Consider the following 23,050-nt stretch of genomic DNA (forward strand, 5'->3'; position numbering starts at 1 on the left):
ATCTTACTGTAATTATATAGGGCCTTGGTGAGACCACACCTGGAGTAGTGTGTACCGTTTTGGTCTCCTTACCTAAGGAAGGATAAACTTGCCTTAGAGGGAATGCAACAAAGGTTCACCAGACTGATTCCTGTGATGGGGGGAATATTTGTATGAGGAGAGATTGAGGAGATTAGGCCTATATTCCTTAGAATTTAGAAGAATGAGAGGTGATCTCATTGAACCATACAATATTCTTACAGGGTAGATGCTGGGAGGATGTTTTCCCTGGGTGGGGAGTCTAGAACTAGGGGTCACAGTCTCCGAATAAGGGGTCGGCCATTTAGGACTGATGAGAAGTTTCTTCACTCAAAGGGTGGTGAATCTTTGGAATTCTCCACCCCAGAGGGCTGTGGAGGCTCAGTTGTTGAGTATAGTCAAGACAGAGAGCAATTAGATTTTTTGGATATTAAGGGAATTGAGGGATATGGGGATAGTGCGGGAATGTGGAGTTGAGGTAGATCATCAGCCACGATCTTATTGAAAGGCAGAGGGGCCGAATGGCCTACTCCTTTTCTTATGTTCTTATATTTCCTGCTTTACTTCGTGGTTTGGACTCTGCGTGTTTCAGTGAGGATTCTTCAATCTTATTGGTTGAAGAGCCACGCTATTTCTTGCTCTGCTCTCACATGCCACAGATCCCCTGTACAGGGTGCCGCGCAGGACAAGACGCCGGATTCGAGGAAATCTCCTCTGAGAAGCCTGTGGGCAGCTGTCAGCGAGGTGACCGGCTGGCGCCGTTCCTTCGCCACTGAGAGCAAAATCTGGGCCAATGTATGTTGGTGAATAGCATGGGTTCCTTCCCATATATTTTTGTTAAAGATTATGGGAAAATGTTGCCACCAGTTTATATAATTGTAATATTCATAGATTAGGTGGAACTTGGGTTGCAACTGAAGGGGAGTCGCAAGGGCCTACAGCACTTTACATCACTGACTCAAATAGTGCATTTAGTGCTTTTAATAAAAGAAAAGTGACTCCTCGTCTCATAAATCAGCTGTTTTGGGGTTTAAAGGCTTTGGGTACATAATGGCCCATGTTTTCCGACCCCCACGGGTGCGTACGAGGTGTGTACGCGCCCAAAGGGGCCACGCCCAAAGTTCCGGGATTAGGCATGCGAAGCGCATGTGCTGAAACCCGGAACTTGTGATCTGTCATCATCTGCATGCCCAAGATGCCCAAGAGAAGGGCCTCTGCAGGTAGAGAGTTGCGCTATTTGCTCAACTGCCGCCCGCTGAAAGGCCATAGAATTCTTAGGCCTGGTAAAAGCAGGGGTAAGGGCTGCTTTTACCAGCATAAGAGTTTTTAAAAAAAAAATAGAAAAATAAAATTTTATCACTCACTTATAAATTAAAAACCCTGTCCAATAGGGTAAGTTTATGTTAAGCCCTGCTAAAACATATTAAAAAATGTTTCAAAAAATTAAAATTTTAACATATTTAATGAAATGCCATTTTAATTAATTTTATATATGTAATTTTTTTTTTTTCTTTATTTCAGTGTGTTGGTGCATTTTTTTAGTCATCCCCATTCATACTTTTGACAGTTTCGTGCTTACGGAACTGTCAAAAGTATGAAGGGGGATTCCCTTCTTCCATTGGTTAAGCTGGCCCACATGATCCCAGGGGCGCTTGCGAACCGTATGCGCCCCTGGGATACGTGGGCCTCTGCGCATTTCCAAGAGGAGAGGCCTGGGATCGGAAGCCACCATATCTCCGTGACCAGCAGGTAGGTTCGTAGATTTTCTGCTGATCGGAGGCATCTGCCCGTAGGAAGCCTCCGATCGGATATTCAGGTGTATTAATATCCTAAATCTAGTATCAGTTAAATTGAATGTCTAGATATGCTGTTTTTTTTAATCTACAGGATGTGAATTATTTTAACAGTAAATTTTAGAGTGGTATATTTTGGTTCCCCTTCCTGGTTTTGACTAAATCATCTAGGAGAGTTCTGAAGGTCAACTTCTTCCTTCCTCTACAGGGAGAAAGAAAAATTAGATGGTCAGGCTCCTGCATCTCACAATGGAGAGTTACAAAAAAAAATCATAGCTGTGCCAACCTGATGTCCGGCTACTATTAGATGGATTACTGTGCATTGTCGGGGTACTAATAGCATTGGTGACAAGGGAGGAGATGTAAACTGACAGAAATCAAATTTTGGGTGTTCTACGAAAAGACATTATTCTTGTTGAAAATTGTTATTCTCCCAGATTTAAAAATGCAATTTTAACTTTTAACCTTGTAATCCTCAATGCCATTCATCACAGAAGATATTAGTAATAGTAATTTCTTTTGGCAATACATATTTTTCTAATCATTGCCCAAAAGATAAATTGCACAACACAATGTACCATGGAGGTGTAGAATACAAGTTTGATCCTGTTATTCCCAGCACATTGAATTTATATTCTCAGCTACGCAGGGTTAGAGGAAAAAACCGAGGCGAAGACTACATATATCTGATTACAAAGTAGTTTTATCCGACCTCTTAAGAGGTTGTCCGAATTATCAGCCAACAACTGTGCATGGTCAGTACTTTAAAAATCTTCAAATAAGGCTATAGGAGCTTTAACATCTACCTGAACTGGGTGGATGGATCTTCAGTTTAGTTCATTGGAGCTTGAACCCGCAACCTTCTGACTTGGCGGTAAGAGTGCTTCCACTAGACCAAGCTGACACTTGACTGCTCTGATGATAACTAACCCAGTAACAACAACTTGCATTTATTATGCATCATTAAAGCAGAAATTAGTTGCAAGGTGCTTCATAAGAGGCGTGAGAAAAACTGGTGCCAATCCAAAAAAGGAAAGATTAGGAGAAGTAAACAAAAGCCAGATCAAGGAGGTAGGTTTTAAGGAGAGTTTTAAGGTATGCGAAGGAAATGGACAAGTGCAGGGGTTTAAGGAGGGAATTCCAGAAAGTGGGACCTGGGTGGCTGAAGGCATAGGCATTAATGGTAGGGTGGAAGGGGGATGCACAAAAGGCTGGGGTCAGAATGGAGAGTTGGTGGAAGAGGTTATAGTGCTGAAAGAGGTTAGAAACATAGAAGATAGGAGCAGGAGTAGGCCATTCGAGCCTGCTCCGCCATTCAATGAGATCATGGCTGATCATCCAAATTCAGTACCCTGTCCCTGCCTTCTCCCCATATCCCTTGATCCCTTTAGCCTTAAGAAATATATCCAACTCTTTCTTGAATATATTTAATGAACTGGCCTCCACCACCCTCTGTGGCAGAGAATTCCACAGGTTCACCACTCTCTGGGTGAAGAAATTCCTCCTCATTTCAGTCCTAAATGGCCTACCCCTTATCCTTAGACTATGACCCCTGGTTCTGGACTCCCCGACCATCGGGAACATCCTTCCAGCATCTAGTCTGTCCAGGCCTGACAGAATTTTATAGGTTTCGATGAGATCCCCTCTCAATCTTCTAAACTCCAGTGTGTATAAGCCCAATCGACACAATCTCTCCTCATACGTCATTCCTGCCATCCCAGGTATCAGCCTGGTGAATCTTCGCTGCACTCCTTCCATGGCAAGAACGTCCTTCCTCAGATAAGGCGACAAAAACTGCACACAATACTCAAGATGCGGTCTCACCAAGGCCCTGTACAACTGTAGCAAGACATCCTTGTTCCTGTACTTGATTCCTCTTGCTACGAAGGCCAACATACCATTTGCCTTCTTAACCGCCTGCTGCACCTGCATGCTTACCTTCAGCGACTGGTGCACAAGAACACCCAGGTCTCTCTGCACTTCCCCTTCTCCCAATCTATTGCCATTCAAATAATCTGCCTTCCTGTTTTTGCCACCAAAGTGGATAACCTCACATTTATCCACATTATAGTGCATTTGCCATGTTTCTGCCCAATCACCTAACCTGTCCAAATCGTACTGAAGTTTCATGACATCCTCCTCACAGCATACCCTCCCACCCAGCTTTGTGTCGTCTGCAAATTTGGAGATATTACATCCAATTCCCTCGTCCAGATCATTAATATATATTGTGAACAGCTGGGGTCCTAGGACCAATCCTTGCGGTACCCCACTAGTCACTGCCTGCCACTCGGAAAACGTCCCGTTTATTCCAACTCTTTGCTTTCTGTCCGCCAACCAGTTCTCTATCCAAGTCAATACCTTGCCCCCAATCCCATGTGCCTTAATTTTGCACGCTAATCTCTTATGCGGGACCTTATCGAAAGCCTTCTGAAAGTCCAAATACACCACATCCACTGGTTCTCCCGTATCTATTTTAGCAGTTACATCCTCAAAAAATTCCAGTAGATTAGTCAAGCATGATTTACCTTTTGTAAATCCATGTTGACTTTGTCCGATCCTGTCACTGCTTTCCAACTGCTCTGCTATTACATCTTTTAGAATGGACTCTAGCATTTTCCCCACTACCGATGTCAGGCTTACCGGTCTATAATTCCCCGCTTTTTCTCTGCCACCTTTTTTGAATAGTGGGGTAACATTAGCTACCCTCCAATCCATGGGTACTGTTCCAGAGTCTATCGAGTTCTGGAAGATGACCAGCAATGCATCTACTATTTCTAGGGCCACTTCCTTAAGTACCCTGGGATGTAGATTATCAGGCCCTGGGGATTTATCGGCCTTCAGTCCCATCAATTTTCCTAACACCATTTCCCTACAAATACTGATTTCTTTCAGTTCCACCCTTTCATCAGACCCTATGTTCCCTGGTATTTCTGGGAGTTTATTTGTGTCCTCCTTTGTGAAGACAGAACCAAAATATGTATTTAGTTGGTCTGCCATTTCTTTGTTTCCCATTATAAATTCCCCCGATTCTGACTGCAAGGGACCTACACTTGACTTCACCAATCTTTTTCTCTTCACATATCTATAAAAGCTTTTACAGTCAGTTTTTATGTTCCCTGCAAGCTTACTCTCATATTCTATTTTCCCTTTCTTAATTAATCCCTTTGTTGAATCCTAAACTGCTCCCAATCCTCAGGATTATTGCTTTTTCTGGCCAATTTGTATGTCCTCTCCTTTGATCTTATGCTATCCCTAATTTCCCTTGTTAGCCACGGTTGAGTCACCTTTTTTGTTTTATTTTTATGCCAAACTGGGATGAACAAATTCTGTAGCTCACCCATTCGGTCTTTGAATGTTTGCCATTGCCTATCCACCGTCAACCCTTTGAGTGCCATTCCCCAATCAATCCTACCCAACTTGCTCCTCAGACCATCGTGGTTTCCTTTATTTAAATTGAGGACCCTAGTTTCTGAGTCAACTACTTCATTCTCCATCTTAATGAAGAATTCGATCATATTATGATCGCTTCGACCCAAGGGGACTCGTACAACAAGATTGCTAATTAATCCTTTCTCGTTCCATAATACCCAGTCTAAGATGGCCTGATCTCTGGTTGGTTCCTCGACATATTGGTCCAGGAAACCATCCCGTAAACACTCCAGGAATTCCTCCTCCACAGTTTTGTTAGTAATTTGGTTAGCCCAATCTATATGTAGATTAAAGTCACCATGATGACTGCTGTGCCCTTATTGCACGCTTCTTTAATTTCCCTTTTAATGCCATCCCCAACCTCCACCTTACTGTTGGGAGGTCTATATACCACTCCCGCTAATGTTTTTTTCCCCTTAGTATTTCTCAATTCTACCCATACAGATTCCACATCATCAGAGCTAATATCCTTCATTACAATTGTGTTAATCCCTTCTTTAACCAGTAATGCTACCCCACCTCCCTTTCCTTTTTGCCTATCTTTCCTGAATATCGAATACCCCTGGATGTTGAGTTCCCAGTCTTGGCCATCCTTGAGCCACGTTTCCGTAATCCCAACCAAATCATATTCGTTTACCTCTATTTGCGCAGCCAATTCATCCACCTTATTACAAATGCTCCTCGCATTAAGACACAAAGCCTTCAGGCTTGTTTTTTTAACGCTCTTAGACCTATTAGAATTATTATTTACTGTGGCCACGTTTGATTTAAACCGTTGATTTCTCTGACTGCCACTTTTGTTTTTCTCCTTCCTATCTTTTGCTTTTTTCCCTGTTTCCCTGCTCAGGTTCCCAACCCCCTGCCATTTTAGTTTAAATCCCCCCCACCCAAACAGTAATATTTATGGAATGTCTTTAATGTAGAAAAACATTCCAAGATGCTTTGTAATGTTCCGGAGGTCGAAGTAGATGGTCTTCGTAATAAAAACCGAAAATGCTGGAAACACTCAGCAGGTCAGGCAGCATCTGTGGAGCGGGAAACAGAGTTAACGTTTCAGATCTATGACCTTTCCCCAGGAAATTGGCTGGGGTCATGGACAGATCATTGAGGCAGCCAGAAGTGCAGCCCCACTGAACTTCCACTGACTGTCCACACAGGACAAAAATCTGTCTCAACATTTTTATTGTATCAATTAGATTTTTCAAGTAATACAGATACTTACGGACATTTATTTCAGATTTCCAGCATTTGCAGTATTTTGCTTTTGTAGATGGTCTTGGTGATGGAGAGGATATAGGGTTGGAAGCTCAGCTCGGTGCAACAGGACACCAAAGTTGTGAATAGTCTGGTTCAGCCTGAGGAAGTGTCCAAGGAGGGAAATGGAGTTGGTCAGTGTATGGAACAGGCTGCGGAGGCTGAAAGACCTACTCCTGTTCCTATGTATGGAGTTTGTGGCAAGAGCTGAAGAGGATGGCTTTAGATAAATAAAGATAAAATCAGTTGGATTGTAATGTGTATTTGTATTCAAATGTGTTTTTACTACCTCTGGCATTGTGTGTTCACTAAAATATTAAAATCAGTGCGTAAGCATTGATACAAGGCAGTTATTGATACAAATCGGTACACTGATATTAATGCCATAATTAATTAATGCCATTCCTCCTACTCTTAATTTCTTTCAGAATAAAGGCTCCCTCCAGTTTGAGGACAAATGGGACCTTATGCGTCCCATTGTTTTAAAGCTGTTACGGCAGGAATCTGTGACAAAGCAGCAATGGTTCGACTTATTTTCGTAAGTATCTGAATTACTTGAAAAATCTAATTGATGCTATAAAAATGTTGGGACAGATTTTTGTCCTGTGTGGACAGTCAGTGGAAGTTCAGTAGGGCTGCCTCAATGGCCCGTCCATGACCCCAGCCATTTTCCCAGGGTACGGATCATTTAAATATTTTGAGTGGACAGATTGTTTCGGGGTTTGGTGGGGGATCGGAGTGAAATTGCTGGATGCTAGCTGCTGCGTAACAAGGCCAGCTGCCTCTGGGGCAGGTGAACAGCCTACAGTTTAGACTACAAATTTAAATTTTGCGGGGCACAGGAAGTGTAATTGATTGCCCTGTGATTGTTTATACTCTGGAACTTTTAGACTTTAATTCCTCTGTTTCCATACGATAGCAATGTGTGCACCAGCAATGCATGGTGTTCCTAGCACCCAACATTGCTATGGTGTTCCTAGCACCCAACATTGCTATGGTGCAAATAATGGGAAATAAGCCTTGTGACATCACCATCAGTATGTATTTGGGCAGATGTTTGGGATGCCCGCCATTACTTCTGACTGGAATCCTGAAAGTGATGGTGGGAAACTGATGTGAACCCCATTTCTGATTTTTCACCTCCTGCCTACTCCAGCTCTGCCTAAAATCAGGCAGAAAAGAAGAGGAAAATCGGCCCTGTTGTTTTGATAGATGGTCTTCTATTTAAAATGAATGAAGACAAAATATCCGTATTCTGACAGACCTTACAATGCAAGTACAAAAGGAACCTGACATTCTAGAAATAATTGAGGTTTGAGTTGCGGGTCTGAGTACAGTCTGACACTTCAGACTTTGACAAACCTCAATGACTTGTTCTTGTGGTACGACATCCTCTGAACCCCTCAGCCTTGCAACGCACTGTAACCTAACTGCTTATAGTCTTGCATGAATTGAGCAAATGAATTTAATATGCTACTCTATTTGGAACAGCCTGGAATTATTTATACTCAATCAGCCCATGCACTAAAGTTTCTTCCAACTTGGAAGTCACATTTTTAAGTGCACAGGGTAATGGAGAAAATAAGGTTTAATCCTCAACACAAAATATGAGAGTGCTTCTGTTCATTTTGATGGAATGTAAGAAATTCACCCATTGTGAAGGATTTCCATTCTAAGGAATGAAACCTGTTGTCACTTATTTTGCCCAATATAAATGAAGAACTCGGCATCGGATGTTGTTTGGCCAGAGGCAGACTAAAGCTCCCCAACTCGGCAGTTTTTTAAATGAACTTTGACCCCAGAAGAGCACCACTGTAGCAGATATTTTTCCCCATTTCACATGCATGCCATCCTTTATAGGTTGAGTTAGAATGCTAATTAGTGCTAAATTGTGGCTAGTTTTGCATTGTGGCTCTTCACCCAGTAGGAACTGGACTGAAACTGCCGAAACTCATTTCACATAGGACTCTTGCAGCTTTCAGTTGGGGAAAGAAAACTTAAATCCCATAAATCTGGCTGAATTTATCAAGATTCAGATTATTTGTAATTCAGACTGTAGAAAAATTGGTTTTGGTCCACAGCAGTTTTTATTTTCCTATTTAGAATAGTCGTATCATTTTCAAATCTAAAAATGAATTAAACATAAAAAGCCTCATGCACGTTAAATGAATTATTTCAAGGTATGCTGTGCTTTACTTTTGTTGAAGTTAATGTATCTCGTGTTTGTGCAAAATTATACATTGTAAATACTGTTGTTTTCTCAGAGATGTTCATGCTGTCTGTCTATGGGATGATAAGGGCCCAGCAAAAATTCATCAGGCTCTCAAAGAAGACATTCTAGATTTTATCAAACAAGCTCAAGCTGTAAGTCAGCATTTAAAAAAAAAAAAAAACAAGTATTTGTGTATTGAATGTTTTGTGAACTATACTGAAACACTTAATCGGAGACTCTTCACTATTTTATACTATTTTTCTATAATACCTCGTTGAAGCCTGGAGAAATACTTAACTCTATTTGTATGCCACTTCACAATTATGAAGTTCCTATTGTATTATTCAGAATTCTTTATTTAATTTTTATTTACCTTTGTACCACAATGCATAATTTTACCAAATAAAATTTCATGTGATAAAATTAGTACCCAACTACACATCAACAATTATTTCAGAAGAAAGTTTTCATCTGTTTTCAATAACTGGATGATATTTTTTGATATGAACTTTATTTTCTGTATCTATGTTTTCTACAAACATGACAGACTAGATATTAACCGTTTCATCAGCACAAATCTATTTTAGGTTGAGAAAACTACTTTCCCAATTACATTAATTTACATTTATTTCTATTTGTACAGCACTATTTTTGGCTGGTATAACATTTCACAAAACATGGTCATTTCATATGAACACATGTATATCAAAATTAAACCCTATCAACAATTTAACAAGAAATAACTTTCATAGATCACTTCATAATAACTAACTTGGTGCCATTCTGAGCCCACCTGTGTAATCGCAGATTGTCATTACAATTTAAACTTTTATATTCACGGCTTAGCTGCTTTTCACAAACAGCCCAAATCACTGAAGAACCAAAATCTGCACCTTGTATATGACACAGGGGTTAGCATGCTCAGATTTAACAACTAATCCCTAATTGCAGCATGTTTTTCACACAAGATCGCAAGGGATGCTCACCATATCCTTCCGAGTGGCAGAAAGTACCATGCGGTCAGACCAATATATACAGGTTAAAATTACTTTGTCAGATTTATTTACAGATTAAATTACATAGAAAGCAAATAATACAGTACAATACTGAAAAAAACAAAATTCGACTCAGTATCCTCTCTGAATCCTCGGTATTTTATCCTCCCACCCTTCATATAAACTCTCCCACCCGTGGTCACCCCCTCGACCCCTATCTCTTGCAGCCTCCCTGTCTCTCATGGCCTTTCCACTTCTGAGACCGTGATCATGAACAAGGCTATCTCTGACCACTTCCCTGTCTCTCTTCCCACCCATGTTCCCTGCATTTCCCCAACCATCACTATCTTCTACTGTCTTCCTTACTATGTATGGCAACCATCTGTCTCGAAAGACAATGGTGTAAGTACCAAGTGCTTCAGTTAGTTGTTATTTGTAATAACTGTTCAGAAAAATTCAGAAAGGATTATATGGCTAAAGTGTACTTGTTATGCTTCGATGCTGTCTAGATGTAACATACCGTCCCTCCCTGCAAAGTCTGTGGTAGAGTACTGCCTAGAGTTACCATTTTTTGCACCGAGTATTTTTGCCTGACCTGATGTAAATTATATTTTTTGTTGTTTTTTTGCAGAGAGTGTTGAGTCACCAAGATGACACTGCTTTACTGAAAGCCTATATTGCAGAATGGCGGAAATTCTTCACACAGTGTGACATCTTGCCCAAACCTTTCTGCCAATTAGAGATTACTTTAATGGGCAAACAGGGCAGTAATAAGAAATCCAATGTAGAGGACAGTATTGTCAGAAAGGTAAGCAGCTGTGCATTCAATAATTACTTGGGTTACTGCAAGGTAACAGTGTTTCCTAACATTCCCTCTTTCTTCACGATTAAACGTGGCTTTAAAGGAATACAGCTCCTCTAGCAGCAGAATTGGTGCATTATGCTTTTTAGGATACAGTTCTGCTGTCCTTATCAGCAACATATCATCTGACTTGCCATGAGTAATGCCACAGAAGATCAGGTAGTATGTATTATATATAAAATGTTTCTGGGTCTGGTGCACATCTGTTACACTATAGAAGTCACACTGGGTTACATTTGCAAAACAATCTTAAAGAAGTAAAGTCAACGTTTTGTTGTGGGTTTTGACCTGGTAGGCAATTTACACACCATTAAATTACTTCAGAATATTTACAAGCAGCTGCAAATACCTGGATTCTCAAAGTATTTGTGCAGTGGCCTTAAGGAACAGGCCAGGTTAGCAGATAACCATCACAACTGTGCTTAAGACTCCACATTACCCTTGAGCAATGCCATGGGAAATCTGCTAGCTTTTATACTTACTGGCTTCAGTTTATTTGATGGATTTTGCCTTCAACTGCCATGAATACTGTTGTTTTAAACCCAAGTTTATTTGTATGCCTATCTTAATGTGCATTTGATAAATATTTGAATAAATGTAGAAACTTTATACAGGATTTACTGAAATGCAGTGCAAATGTGTACGAGGCTTGATGTTTTTGCGTTTGTGTACATGTGTGATGCAGCCAATTGTGCACCTAAAGAATACAAGCCAACATGTGAACCTTTGTCATTTCTATTCATGCCTTACTGGGTATATGCATTCTGGTGTCATTTTAATTAGTTCTTAAATTGGTCAGGTAGCCAGAAATAACATTTTATTAAATGTACATTAAGGTAATTGAAGACAGAATCCTAGATTTGGAAACTAATTTCATTAAATCTAAAGATTTGTATATGAGTATAATTTAATCTATCTTTGACTTTATTTAGGTGTCAGCCTTGGCTCAGTGGTAATACTCTCACCTGAGTCAGAAGGCTGTGGTTTCAAGTCCCACTCGAGAGACTTGAGCACATAATGTAGGCTGCAGTACTGAGGGAATTCTGCACTGTTGGAGGTGCTGCCTTTCAGATGAGACTGTGCCTTCCCGGGTAGACGTAAAACATCCTGTGGCACTATTTCGAAGAAGAGCAGAGGAATTCTCTTCGTGTTCTGGCCAATATTTATCCCTTAATCAGCAACTTGCATTTATATAGCGCCTTTAATGTAGTGAAACGTCCCAAGTCACTTCACAGGAGCAGCATTATCAAACAAAATTTTACACTGCGCCTCATGCGATATTAGGACAGGTGACCAAAAGCTTGGTCAAAGAGGTAGGTTTTATGGAGAGGTCTAGGGAAGGAATTGCAGAACTCCAGGCCTAGGCAACTGAAGGCACGGCCGCCAATGATGGGGCGATGGAAATCGGGGATGCTCGAGGCTAGAATTGGAGGGGCACAGAGATCACGGAGGGTTGTAGGGGGTTACAGAGATTCACATAACACAACTGCAAGAAGTAAGGTTTTCTAGGCAGTAAGTGTTCAGAGGTAAGAATTTTTAATGCATTACCAGTCAGCCTCTCCAAGTTGCATACAGGGAGTCAAAACCATTGTAAACATCAGCTGAAATGGGGTTAGAGGATGAGGGGATAAATACCCAGCACATACAGATATAATTCACTCTCCATATGAAAGTTATACATTCTGTCCTTGTTTATATATAATTTTATTTTATATTGGTTGGCCTCCTATGGGGTTGCACACGGAGTGAAGACCAAGCTTAGTCCTCTGGTGAAAGGGGGTTGGAGGGTGGTGGATAATTGGACCTCAAGGTGTGCAGATGTAATTCAGTCCTCAATTTAAAGTTAGGGTCAAGGATCAGTGATCATCGTTAGGGGACTAGTCAAGCAGGGGAAAACATAGATGCCATTGCATCAATTGGAATATTTCATCGATTTACATAGAATTTACATCACAGAACAGACCATTCAGCCTAACTGGTCTGTGCTGGTGTTTATGCTCCACACGAGCCTCCTCCCACCCTACTTCATTTAACCCTATCTGCATATCCTATTCCTTTCTCATGTACTTATCTAGCTTCCTCTTAAAGGCATCTATGCTATTTGCCTCAACTACTCCATGTGGTAGCAAATTCTACATTCTAACCACTCTCTGAGTAAAGAAGTTTCTCCTGAATTCTTTATTGGATTTATTAGTGACTATCTTGTATTTATGGCCCCTAATTTTGGACTCCCTCACAAGTGGAAAAGTCTTCTCTACATCTACCCTATGAAACCCTTTCATAATCCTTAAGCCCTCTATCAGGTCACCCTTCAGCCTTTTATTTTCTAGAGAAAAGAGCCCCAGCCTGTTCAATCTTTACTGATGGGTATAACCTCTCAGTTCTATTACTATCCTGGTAATTGTTTGCACCTTTCCAGTGCCTCTATATCCTTTTTGTAACATAGAGACTGTAGTTGGTTGGGTGGTCGGTTTGGCCCGGGCCTGACCCAGTGGATGTTTTCGAGGCGTCCCCACACTCCCACTTAGTTCTGACACTGGGATCCTACCAGGCAGCTGATGTGCAGAATAACAAGCTCGAGACAGACAAGCAGGTGAAAGGTTAAAATAATAACGGTTTTATTGAGAGAAAAATAAAACAAAACAAGCAAGCGGAGAAATTAATTGGTTCAACGATACTAAACCAAGGCTACAGCTCTATACACTTTAAAAAGAGAAAAAAAAAGGAATACTATACAAAACAGAGGGCACGTGAGTGCGGGAAGGAGTACGACACATCGAGGGGTATCACACATTAACACTCCCCTTAGCCTTATCCCTAACCTAGGTCGAACTAAAGGGGGGGGTCAGACTCTCATGCTCACCCAACGCATTGGAACAAAGGCCTTTAGGTTGTCCTGGGACTGCAGCTTTAGTTGGTCTGGCCTGGTAAAGTTCAGTGTGCACTGGCCACACACACACCCATCAGTCAGGTAGTGGATCTTCCTCCTTGGCTGGGCGAAAAGGCTTCCCTCCTGGGTTGGGCTGCGCCGTTTAGTGAGGCCCGCTCTGGGCTCCGGTCCGTACCGGGATGGTGCACTCCGTCCCGTGTCTTCCTGGTTCCACTCTGAATCCCTGCCTGAGGTGGTTGGGGGGCGGGGGGGGGGGGCAACAGTCAGGTTTAAATCAGGAGGCAGTACGGACCGGGAGCTTCGCCTGCTTACCAAAGCATAGGCCTGCTGCGCATAGCCTTCCCCGTCTTGGAGACTGCTCCCAGTAGAGTCCTCGAAGTTTCCTTTTGCAGCGAAGTCCCAGGATGAAATCGAAGTCAAGTGTAGAAGCTGTCTCTCCCGAAGTGTGTTCCAAGTCAAAGTGTCTCCAATTGCTCTTTCTGTCTGCTTACTAAAAACAGTTATACTCTCTCGATCTGCCTTGCCTCCCCCAGATCGAGAGGTGTCCCAGGTTACTTCGTTAACTGTAAATGGCTGCAAAACGGCCGATTTCCCACTAACGGCCTTATCACCGGCCCTCATTGTTTTTGGTTTTAGTCACACAATGGTGTCTCTGGTGCCTAGTCCTCTAAAACGGTTTCTGATATGATTGGATCTGTTAGGATGGGCCCGATGATGGTTTTGACTAGCTTAACCCTGATTGCAGTGCAACCAGGTTCATTGTTCTTACCGGCCTACTGGCGACTTGCTATTACATATTCAATTCCATGTCTGGCCTGGAATCCACATAGGGACTGTGGAATTCCAGGCCCTGTCTCCAGTCTTGTTGCTGGGGAGAAAAATGACTCGCTTCCAGCAGCTTTCTGGTCACGTGTCCCAGAACTCCATTTTGTACGTTTAAAAAGTGGCCAACTTTGTTTGATTCGGAAAGCAGGCGAGGTGGGGGAATTTTGCAAACTCCCTACACCCCCCTGTGATGCATAATAATTTTTCTTGAAAATTCCATTACGTATCATAATTCTGGCCCTCCTTAGTCGACCTTCCCCTTAGATTAATCTCTCCCCTCTACAGATACCCGCGATACACCGCACTTCCCATAACACGAGACCGTGGTGTACACAAGCAGCTAGAAAAGGAAAAATCAACCAAGTACATTACATTACTTACATCCAAACATGGAGGGGCTCCGACGTCCCTGCTCAGTTCGGTACATTCAATAATTCACAATCTTTATTAACAACCGCGCCGCAAGAATTCTCATAGTACGGAGAGTCCCTTGGGAGGGTTTACGCAGACGAATCCCCGTTGATTCCCACGTAGTGTTCCTGCCAAGTTCTTTGGTTGCGAAACTGTGTCAACCGACCCCTCCCTCTACACTGCACGCAGACTAGGTACAGTATGATCCCTATCTGACACACCACCAGGATGTGGGAGGCCAGACGGATCCACGAGGGGACCTCTATACTCTCAAAAATGTCCCACCACGGTGGAACCACTATATCCAAAATCTTGGACCCTATATCTATCGTCTTTTGCTCTAGGGTGTAAAAGTGTTTTTGGGAAACCACTATGGCCTTCAGTAGCTTGGAGAGGGGGAATCTCGTAGCCGAAGTGTGCTACATACTGTAACAAGTTGGTTACATTCTCTTTAACAGTGAGGTGAATGGTGGAGGGCTCCGGGATGGGGACAATTCGTTCCTGGGCCACTTGAACTTCTGCCTCGGGTTTGAAACAGAAACTGCTATCACTCGCCGCACACCAGCTGTGCTGTCTGTGCCGGTAGTGGGACGCGCCGGTGGTGACACAGTAGGTCCCACCTATATATGCCACCTGGGGGGGGGACGGGGACGTGGCCTTGTGCCATCGCCTCCATGGTGCAATTTATAGGCTTCGCGCCAGCAGCTCTGAACCCACACTGCGGTCTTAAAAAGGCATTCAAGTGCTGGGGACACAGGATTATGTGTGCTCCCCGGCTCCGGCACGCTGAAAGGTCTGTGCCTGTCATTTCGTGCTCCCACTTGATGACGTAAGGCGGGACCGCGGTGAAACAAATGTGCGCACCCCCTTGGATCACTCCAATATTCTCCACCCTGTACACCGGTGCGGGTTGGGCTGTCCTACCCATGACCGGCATCCTAACAACCACCCCCATGACTGTGTGGTTAGACCGACCACTGTCCACGGGAACTGGATAAGCCTCGGAGGCTAGCCGGAGTTGGCACGGGCTCAATGCGTTCTCATACAGGTGGAGGGCGGCTTGGTGTTTGTTACTGATCCAGGAGGGGACCAAACCCTGTTTCAGGTCCTCCAGATTACTGTGGCCCTCGCCCAGTAACCATGCCCCGTACAGTACGCACACCGCGCTCTGCGCTGCTTGGTCAGACGCATTCCTGTCCTCCCGTATGAGAGCATTTACTGTTTTTGCATGCTTCTCCAACTCTGCTATGATTTCCTTCAAATGGACCGTCATAGCCTGGTCCTCGTGCAACTCCGAGCTCGCTACTTTGTTCTCATCCGTGAGAATCCCCTTTAGCTGTGTTTTCAGCTCATTTATCTGGGTCTGTAACTCAATGTCGTCTAAAGAGTTGATGACAGAAGTCCCAGTATTAAACGCGGTGAAAGTATCACCCAAAATACCCCTTCTCTGTCTCCCCATGTCGCCCAAAAACTCGCGTGGTGTAGTGTAGAGTTCAGTCCTATCCCCACTAGAAAAATCAAATTCATAAAACCTCCCGAACATGTCCTTTAAGAGGGCCTGGTATAACTGTTCTGTTTCCTTGGGGCACCACTCGGGTAGACGTACCTCGGTGAGATTTAAGATCACCGAGGCCACCGCGTAGTGTACCCCCTGGTACAGCACCTGATCAGTAGGCACTAGTACCAGTCCATTCCCAGGTCCCTTAGTGGTGGTAGGGCACCCTTCCCAGGGTGTCCTATTAGGTGGATTGGTGGGTAACGGCTTGCGGGTGCGCGCCACCAGTTCCGTGGATTTAACTGGGGCTGCCCCTTGAAAAACCACGCATGAACGTATGTGAGAGCCCCACCTTATCCCCTTCCCCTGGTCCTGCCAGGCGGCAGAGAAGACAACTGAGATTCCTGCGGGGCAGGCCTCCTTCGAACCCCACATACACACATAAATCCCTTGCTCGGATTCCCACCATTTGTCCCAACAGACACTTGTCCTTTCTGCCGTAGCAGTGACAGTTTGCTGGGTGTCATTGTCCATTCGCACCCACGTGGATGAAGCGTCTTTTAAGTCATTCTTTAACTTGCGGATCCACCACCATCGCGCGGCCGGGATCCTTCTGGTGCAGGTCAGGCAGACCTTCTTGCCAACGATGACTCCCACACGCGCAGCCACTATTTCCACCTTGGGACACACTAGGGATGCCTCGCCGTAGGTGAAATCGGGCTGGTCAGAATACTGGGTGGAATTGGACCCGACCCATCCGGGCCAGCGCCCATGGTGGGTGTAGGTGGTGGGTCCCTCGGAGTCTCTCTCTCAGCTCCTTGCAGTGACTACCGGAGCTCTCGGTCCGGAGCACCCAAAAACGTGGGAGTCTTCTACGTCTCCCCGGAGTCCTCTGCTCCCCTCGATTAGGGCGAGCAGGATGGCCAGCTGCCATGCGCGAACGCCTCTCTGTAAAACAAAAAGGAACATGCAGCCAGGTCTCTCCGGAGATGCTCTGGCCTGGGTTAAGCGGTGGTTGGGTCCCTCGACCTCGAACCCAAACACATACACTGTGAGCAACAAGACTTACTTAACCACTAAACTTATAAACCTAACTTAACTTATAATATACTATATACATCCGCTGCCCGTCTTCGGACGGCTAAGTCAGTCCCTGGTAGGGCCCCGGCTTGCCATTGCTTCCGGCGGGCCCGCGGTGTCCCTACCTATGGCCCCTTTGCGGTCTGTGGCCGGCTGCTGGGGACCCCTGTCCTCAGCTTTCCTAATCCTCGGGACGGCTCTGGGCAAATGGAAGACGGGTGACCACGTCTTCTTGGGCTGGGGTGTGCGGGAAGACCTCCTGAGGGCGGTTGGAGCTTTCCTGGCCGGTGGTCCCCTGACTCGGGCCGCCGCTCCCTTGCATCCATCCCCCCCTCCTACCGTTGGGACAAACGTCCCGCTGCAGCCTACTGCTGCGACCCGCAGGTCTCCGCCCCCTGTTCCCACGACGGGGTCCGGGGCGGGGTTCCTGACCTCTGGTCCCTCCTTCCCTACACCTGAGCTAGGGGCGGGGCTACTCTCCTCGGTCTCTTTCCCCCCCCCCCCTCCTCATCCGAACTGAGAGCGGAGGCGCTGCCCTCGGGCTCCTCCCCCCCCCTATACCCGAGCTGAGGCTGGAGACGCCGCTCTTGGGTTCCTCCCCCTCAGCCACATCCCACAGAAGTGGAGGAACGCCCCACTCGCCGGTGGCTCCTCCCTTCAGACACGTCACCAGACCTGCTGCGGTCTGTGACCTGGTTCCCAAATCGGGCTGGGGATTTCTATTCCCCAACCCCTGACCAGCCAGCTGTCCAGCCCTGCTTGGCTTAAACAGCTTGCACTGGTTGATATGAAACCACTTTGTACGTCGGGGCATTTTCACAGCGTACACCATGGGGCTGGCTTTGTCTACCACACTAAAGGGCCCCATGTACAAAGGCTCCAAACTTCCGACTCTGGCATAATTCCTGACCATGACCTGGTCTCCCACTTCCCATTCTTGGTGCTCTTTCGGTTCCAGCAGCAATCGGTTACTCTGATGCTGCCTCCCCATGTTCCCCGCTGCCTGCCCATGGACCTGCTTCAGGTGCTTGGAGGGTTCGGGCGGACTTGTCCCGATTCACCTCCCGGAGTTGCCCCTCCGTAAGCAGCGGCGCTAACACATGGGTGGGGGTCCGCATGACCCTGCCTGTCATCAGCTCGTACGGGGAGTACCCTGTGCTTTTTGACTGGCTGGCCCGGATCCCCATCAACACTAACGGCAGGATCTCGGCCCATTTGCGGGGCGAGTCCACCGTCTCCTTTCTCAGCCATTCCTTGAGGGTCCGGTTCATGCGCTCCACAATCCCGGATGACTGTGGATTGTGAGCTACATGCCACTTTCCCTCAATGCCCAACAGCATAAGGGCCGTCTGCATCACCTCTCCGGTGAAGTGACTCCCCTGGTTGGACTCCACATACTATGGTAGTCCCCACCGCGAGAACACCTCTCTGACTAGGATCTTTGCAGTTCCCAGAGCCGTGGCATTTCTACAGGGGAAGGCTTCCACCCACTTGGTGAACACATCCACCAGGACTAGGCAGTACTTAAAGCCTCCCTGGGCGGTGGGCAGGGGCCCGATGTAGTCGACCTGGATCGACTGCCATGGTCCCTCTACCCGCCTGATGTGTCCGATGGGCACCTTCCTTTTCCGGGGGTCAGGGTTGTTTGCAGCACAGTCTGCACAGAACTCGCGGACGTCCTCCCTGAGTCCCGGCCACCATCCCGCCTGTTCCACCCGCTGCCAGGTGGCCTCGTGCCCGGGGTGTCCCGCTCCCGGTCCCTCATGGGCCAGTTGCAGGAACTCCCTCCGGTGCTGTTGCGGCACAATCCACTGCTCCCCCCTGAACAGCATGTCCTCTTTAACGGAGAGGGTCGCTGTCCCATATGGCCCCTCTACCCTCCTGCCCTCTGACTGCGCTGAGGACAGCCTTCAGGACCGGGTCCTGAGCCTGGACGGACTTAAGGTCCGGGGCTAATGCTACCCCTACCCTCCTTTGTGTCCCGTCCCTACCTCTGACCGCTGCCACAGGTCTGGACCCGAATGGATCCCAGAAAGTGCCGGTGCGGGCACCCTCCTTGGCAAGCAGGTCAGCCTGCTGGTTACCCTGACCGCGGGGTTCTGTGGAGGAATGAGCTTTCACCTTATGGATGAACACGTCCCCTTCCTCCCCCACGGCTGCCAGAATCTTTTCCAGCAAGGGCTTCACTGTGAGGGGTCTCCCGTCAGCGGAGGTGTATCCGCGGCAGGACCAGATGGCCAAATATTCTGTACACGAGTTGCACGTGAACATGCTGTCCGAGCAAATCGTGTAGGGGGTAGGGAAGATTTCGGGGTGTGTAACGACATACACCACTGCGGACAGTTCAGCCTGCTGGGCACTCATGGTGCTGGGGAGTTTAATTGCTAGGGCAATGCTTGCCGTAGGGTCATAAATCCCACATCCCGTGCGACGTTTGCCAGCGGACACTGTGCTGGAACCATCAACATAGATTTCGCGGCCTGTGGGATGTATCCCGGCCCGTAAACCTATGTTCACCTCCCAAACCCCTTCTATGGAACACCGATGGGCTGTTCCCGGGTAGACCAAATTGGCCGCGAGCTTTGGCTCGCAGAGACCCTTCACCCTCAGATCCATCTGGGAGAGGAGCAAGGTCCAGCGAGCAATGTGGGCACTGCTCACTGTCCCATCCTTAATTCTCCCATCCAGTAGCATCTGAGTCGGCGTGTGATGCGTGAGGAGGGTGATGGGAGAGGTGCCTGTGAAGATTAGGGACCTCTTCACAGCCCAATGCGTGGCTAACAGATGCCTCTCGCAATTGGAGTAGCTCCTCAACATCAGTGAGCACCCTGGAGGAGTATACCATGGGCCGCAGCCGGCCGTGCCGCTCTTGAAGCAGCACTGAGCTCAGGCTGTCCCCGCTGGCTGCTACCTCCAGGAAAAAACTCCTTTCCCTCATCTATGGCTCCCAGGGCTGGTGCGGTCTGCAGATTCTCTTTGAGCCCGACAAACGCTGCCTGGCACTCCTCATCCCAACGCCACTCCACTCCCTTGTGCAGGAGTCGGAGCAGAGGAGCTGCCGAGGCTGCATAGTCCTCAATAAAATCTCGACAGTAACCGGTCAGTCCTAGAAACAACCTCACACCCGATACTGTTTTTGGGATCGGTAGCTCTTGCACCGCCTCCCTCCTGGCCTTATCTATGGCCCTTTCTCTAGCGCGCACGGTCAGGCCCAGGAATTTTACCTCCTGCCGGCCGATCTGCGCTTTCTTGGGGTTAACTTTAAACCCCTTCTGCCCTAACAGCTCCAGCAACTCGGCCAATAGTGGGCCATGCTCCTCCTTTGAATCGGTGAAGAGGAGTAGGTCGTCCACATATTGGACTAGTTGTCTGGGCTGGCTAAACTTCTTGATGCTACCTGCCATGCACTGATGGAAGATGCTGGGGCTGTTGTGAAAGCCCTGTGGCAAGCAGTTCCAAGTGTACTGTTGCCCCCTAAACGTAAAGGCAAACTTGTACTGGTCCTCCCTCCGTACAGGGATGGACCAAAACCCGTTTGAAATATCCAGTACCGTGAACGTGGTCGCGGATGCTGGGATACTCCCAATTAGGTCAGCGACTGCTGCCACGGTGGGGGCGCAGGCAGGAATGTTACTATTGAGGACCCAATAGTCCACTGTGGCTCTCCAGGCACTGTCCGGTTTCCTCACCGGCCACAATGGAGAGTTCACGTGGGTTGCTATAGGTCTCAGAACACCCTGCTGCACTAGGGAGGACATGGCTGCTTCCATGTCTGGCTCAGCTTCCCTTGGGAAATTATACTGTTACTGTGGTCTGGCCATGGGATCCCCGTCTACTGTGACCTCAAACCCCGTGACCCTACCGCAGTCGTGCTGGTGAGTGGCAAACGTGGCCAGGTGCACCTTCACGAATGCCCGAAACTCCTCGGGGACACCACTGACCATAAGCCCGAGGTCGTAACCTCCCTTTGGCTTCATGGTGCAGAGAGTTCCTTTCCCGGGATCACTACTACCTCACCAACCTTTATTCCACCTGCTCCCCACAAGCAGTGGTTCCTTAGATCCACCAGAATCCCGTGAGCTACAATGAAGTTGGCCCCCAGGACTTCCCTTTCACCCTCCACCTCCCACCTCATCAGGATGCACTTCCATGTGGTGTGGAGTGGTCCCAACTTGATGGAAAGCGGGATGGACACCGACCCAGCCTGTTCCTTCCCTGTAAATCCCGATAGACTGTAGGGGACGCCGCTGGAGAGGGGCGAGGCGGCGGGGTTATCTGCATAGATTACGGTGCTTGATGCTCCCGTATCCAGCAGATAGGTCCCCTTCAGCCTCTCCACCTCCATCTCCACGAGGGGTCTTCCCCCACTCGTCATAGCGGACAGAGCACAGGTGGACCGGTTGCGTTCTTGCTAGTCAGGGTTGGGAATTGGCTGGGGCTGCCGGAGTAAGAGCGCCGGTGGCCATTGCTACCTTCCCCTGGCCAGACAATACGGACCGTACAGCGTCCAGTATTATCTCGACCTGGCTGGGTCCTGCCCCCGCCGGTTGGGCTGGGGCAGTGGGCACCTTCCCCCTGGTCTCTTTCCAAGGGTTTCTACACTCCTTCCGCCAGTGGCCATCTTTACCACACCCGTAACAATTAAGTTTGGGGTGTGTTGGGGTAGTCCCTCCCTGGCGCCACTCCTTCCTACCCGGCCCAGGTTTTGCCTCATGCAGATTCCCTTTCGCTGGGAGCACTTCGGCTGCCCGACCGTTCTTGTAGGCTAGGGTGAGCTGCCGGATCACCCCGGCTTCTGTGGCCCCGGGGTCCTTGGGGTCGAACCAAACTTCCGCTTTTGCTCTAACTTGCGGCAGGCTGTTCGCCACCAAGCAGCGGAGCCAATGGGTCAGGAGATCTCCGTTCAGGAACGCCCGGTTGGGTGTCCCTGGGCAAGCTCTCCGGTACACCGGCCACACCCGGTCCGCGAAAGCTTGCGGAGTCTCTTCCACCAATTGGACCGTTTTCTCCACACAGGAGAATGGACTACCCTCATCCATGCCCAATGCCTCTAAGACTGCGTCCTTGAGCTCCTCGTACCCACTCTGACCTCTTATCCCTGTCAGAGAGGGACTGGAGGAGGCTGCTTTCTAGGGAAAATAGCAGCATTTTGGCCTGCTCAGCGTCATCACAGTCGTTGACGCTGGCTGCCTGCTCTACCTCCCTAAAATGAACCGAGGGATCTCCCTTCTGGGAGAGCTTTGGAATATGGCTCACCATACTCCTAAGCTGTTGGGTATTAAAAGGGACCACAAAGTGGTTCTGGAGAGGCCCTTCCCTTTCCCCTTCGGCGGGCGGACCTAACCTCAGCTGCCGGGCCGGGCACATGGGCCCCGCTCCCGTCCTAGCCGGGGCTTGGGCCACCTCCGCCTTCACCTCCCCTTGGTGCCACACTTCCCCGAAACTCTGAGTAGTGGGTGGTGGACGTGCGGTTTCCTCTCTTTCCTCTATTGCTTCCCTAGGTACCACTTGGGATGGTGAAATGGTCCTACCCTCGTTCCCCAGAAAATCCGCCTGACCCACCTTCGGATTCATCAGGCATACCATGCCCTTGGCCTTCCGGAGGGCTCGGCTAAGACTCTCTATCTTCTCCTGACAGGGGCTGTGGTCAGCTTCCCCGAACCCCTGTTCACTGGCCAGCTTATAGGCTGCCTTCACTTCCCTGACTTTCTCCTCCTGTTCTTTTACGTCCTTTACCAAGCGGGCACTTTTGTCCCGCAGCCTAAACTCATTCCCCTTGGCCT

The 23,050-nt window shown here is 47.4% G+C and overlaps 1 protein-coding gene across 2 annotated transcripts in view; it reads left to right on the top strand.

The window, feature by feature from the left end:
- LOC147111823 (cullin-5) overlaps nucleotides 1-23,050 on the top strand; it is a 98,572-nt gene that overhangs the window by 10,555 nt on the left and 64,967 nt on the right. For both annotated transcript variants that reach the window (XM_085999092.1, XM_085999093.1), the window contains exons 2-4: nucleotides 6,926-7,035; nucleotides 8,762-8,861; nucleotides 10,336-10,512. In XM_085999092.1, coding sequence (XP_085855218.1) covers nucleotides 6,926-7,035; nucleotides 8,762-8,861; nucleotides 10,336-10,512 — 387 coding nt within the window. The remainder of the gene's footprint in view (nucleotides 1-6,925; nucleotides 7,036-8,761; nucleotides 8,862-10,335; nucleotides 10,513-23,050) is intronic.

This window comes from Somniosus microcephalus, chromosome 10 (genome assembly GCF_052327205.1).
Source record: "Somniosus microcephalus isolate GS21.2 chromosome 10, FLI_Smic_1.0, whole genome shotgun sequence".
In the NCBI taxonomy this organism is placed as follows: Eukaryota; Metazoa; Chordata; class Chondrichthyes; order Squaliformes; family Somniosidae; genus Somniosus; species Somniosus microcephalus.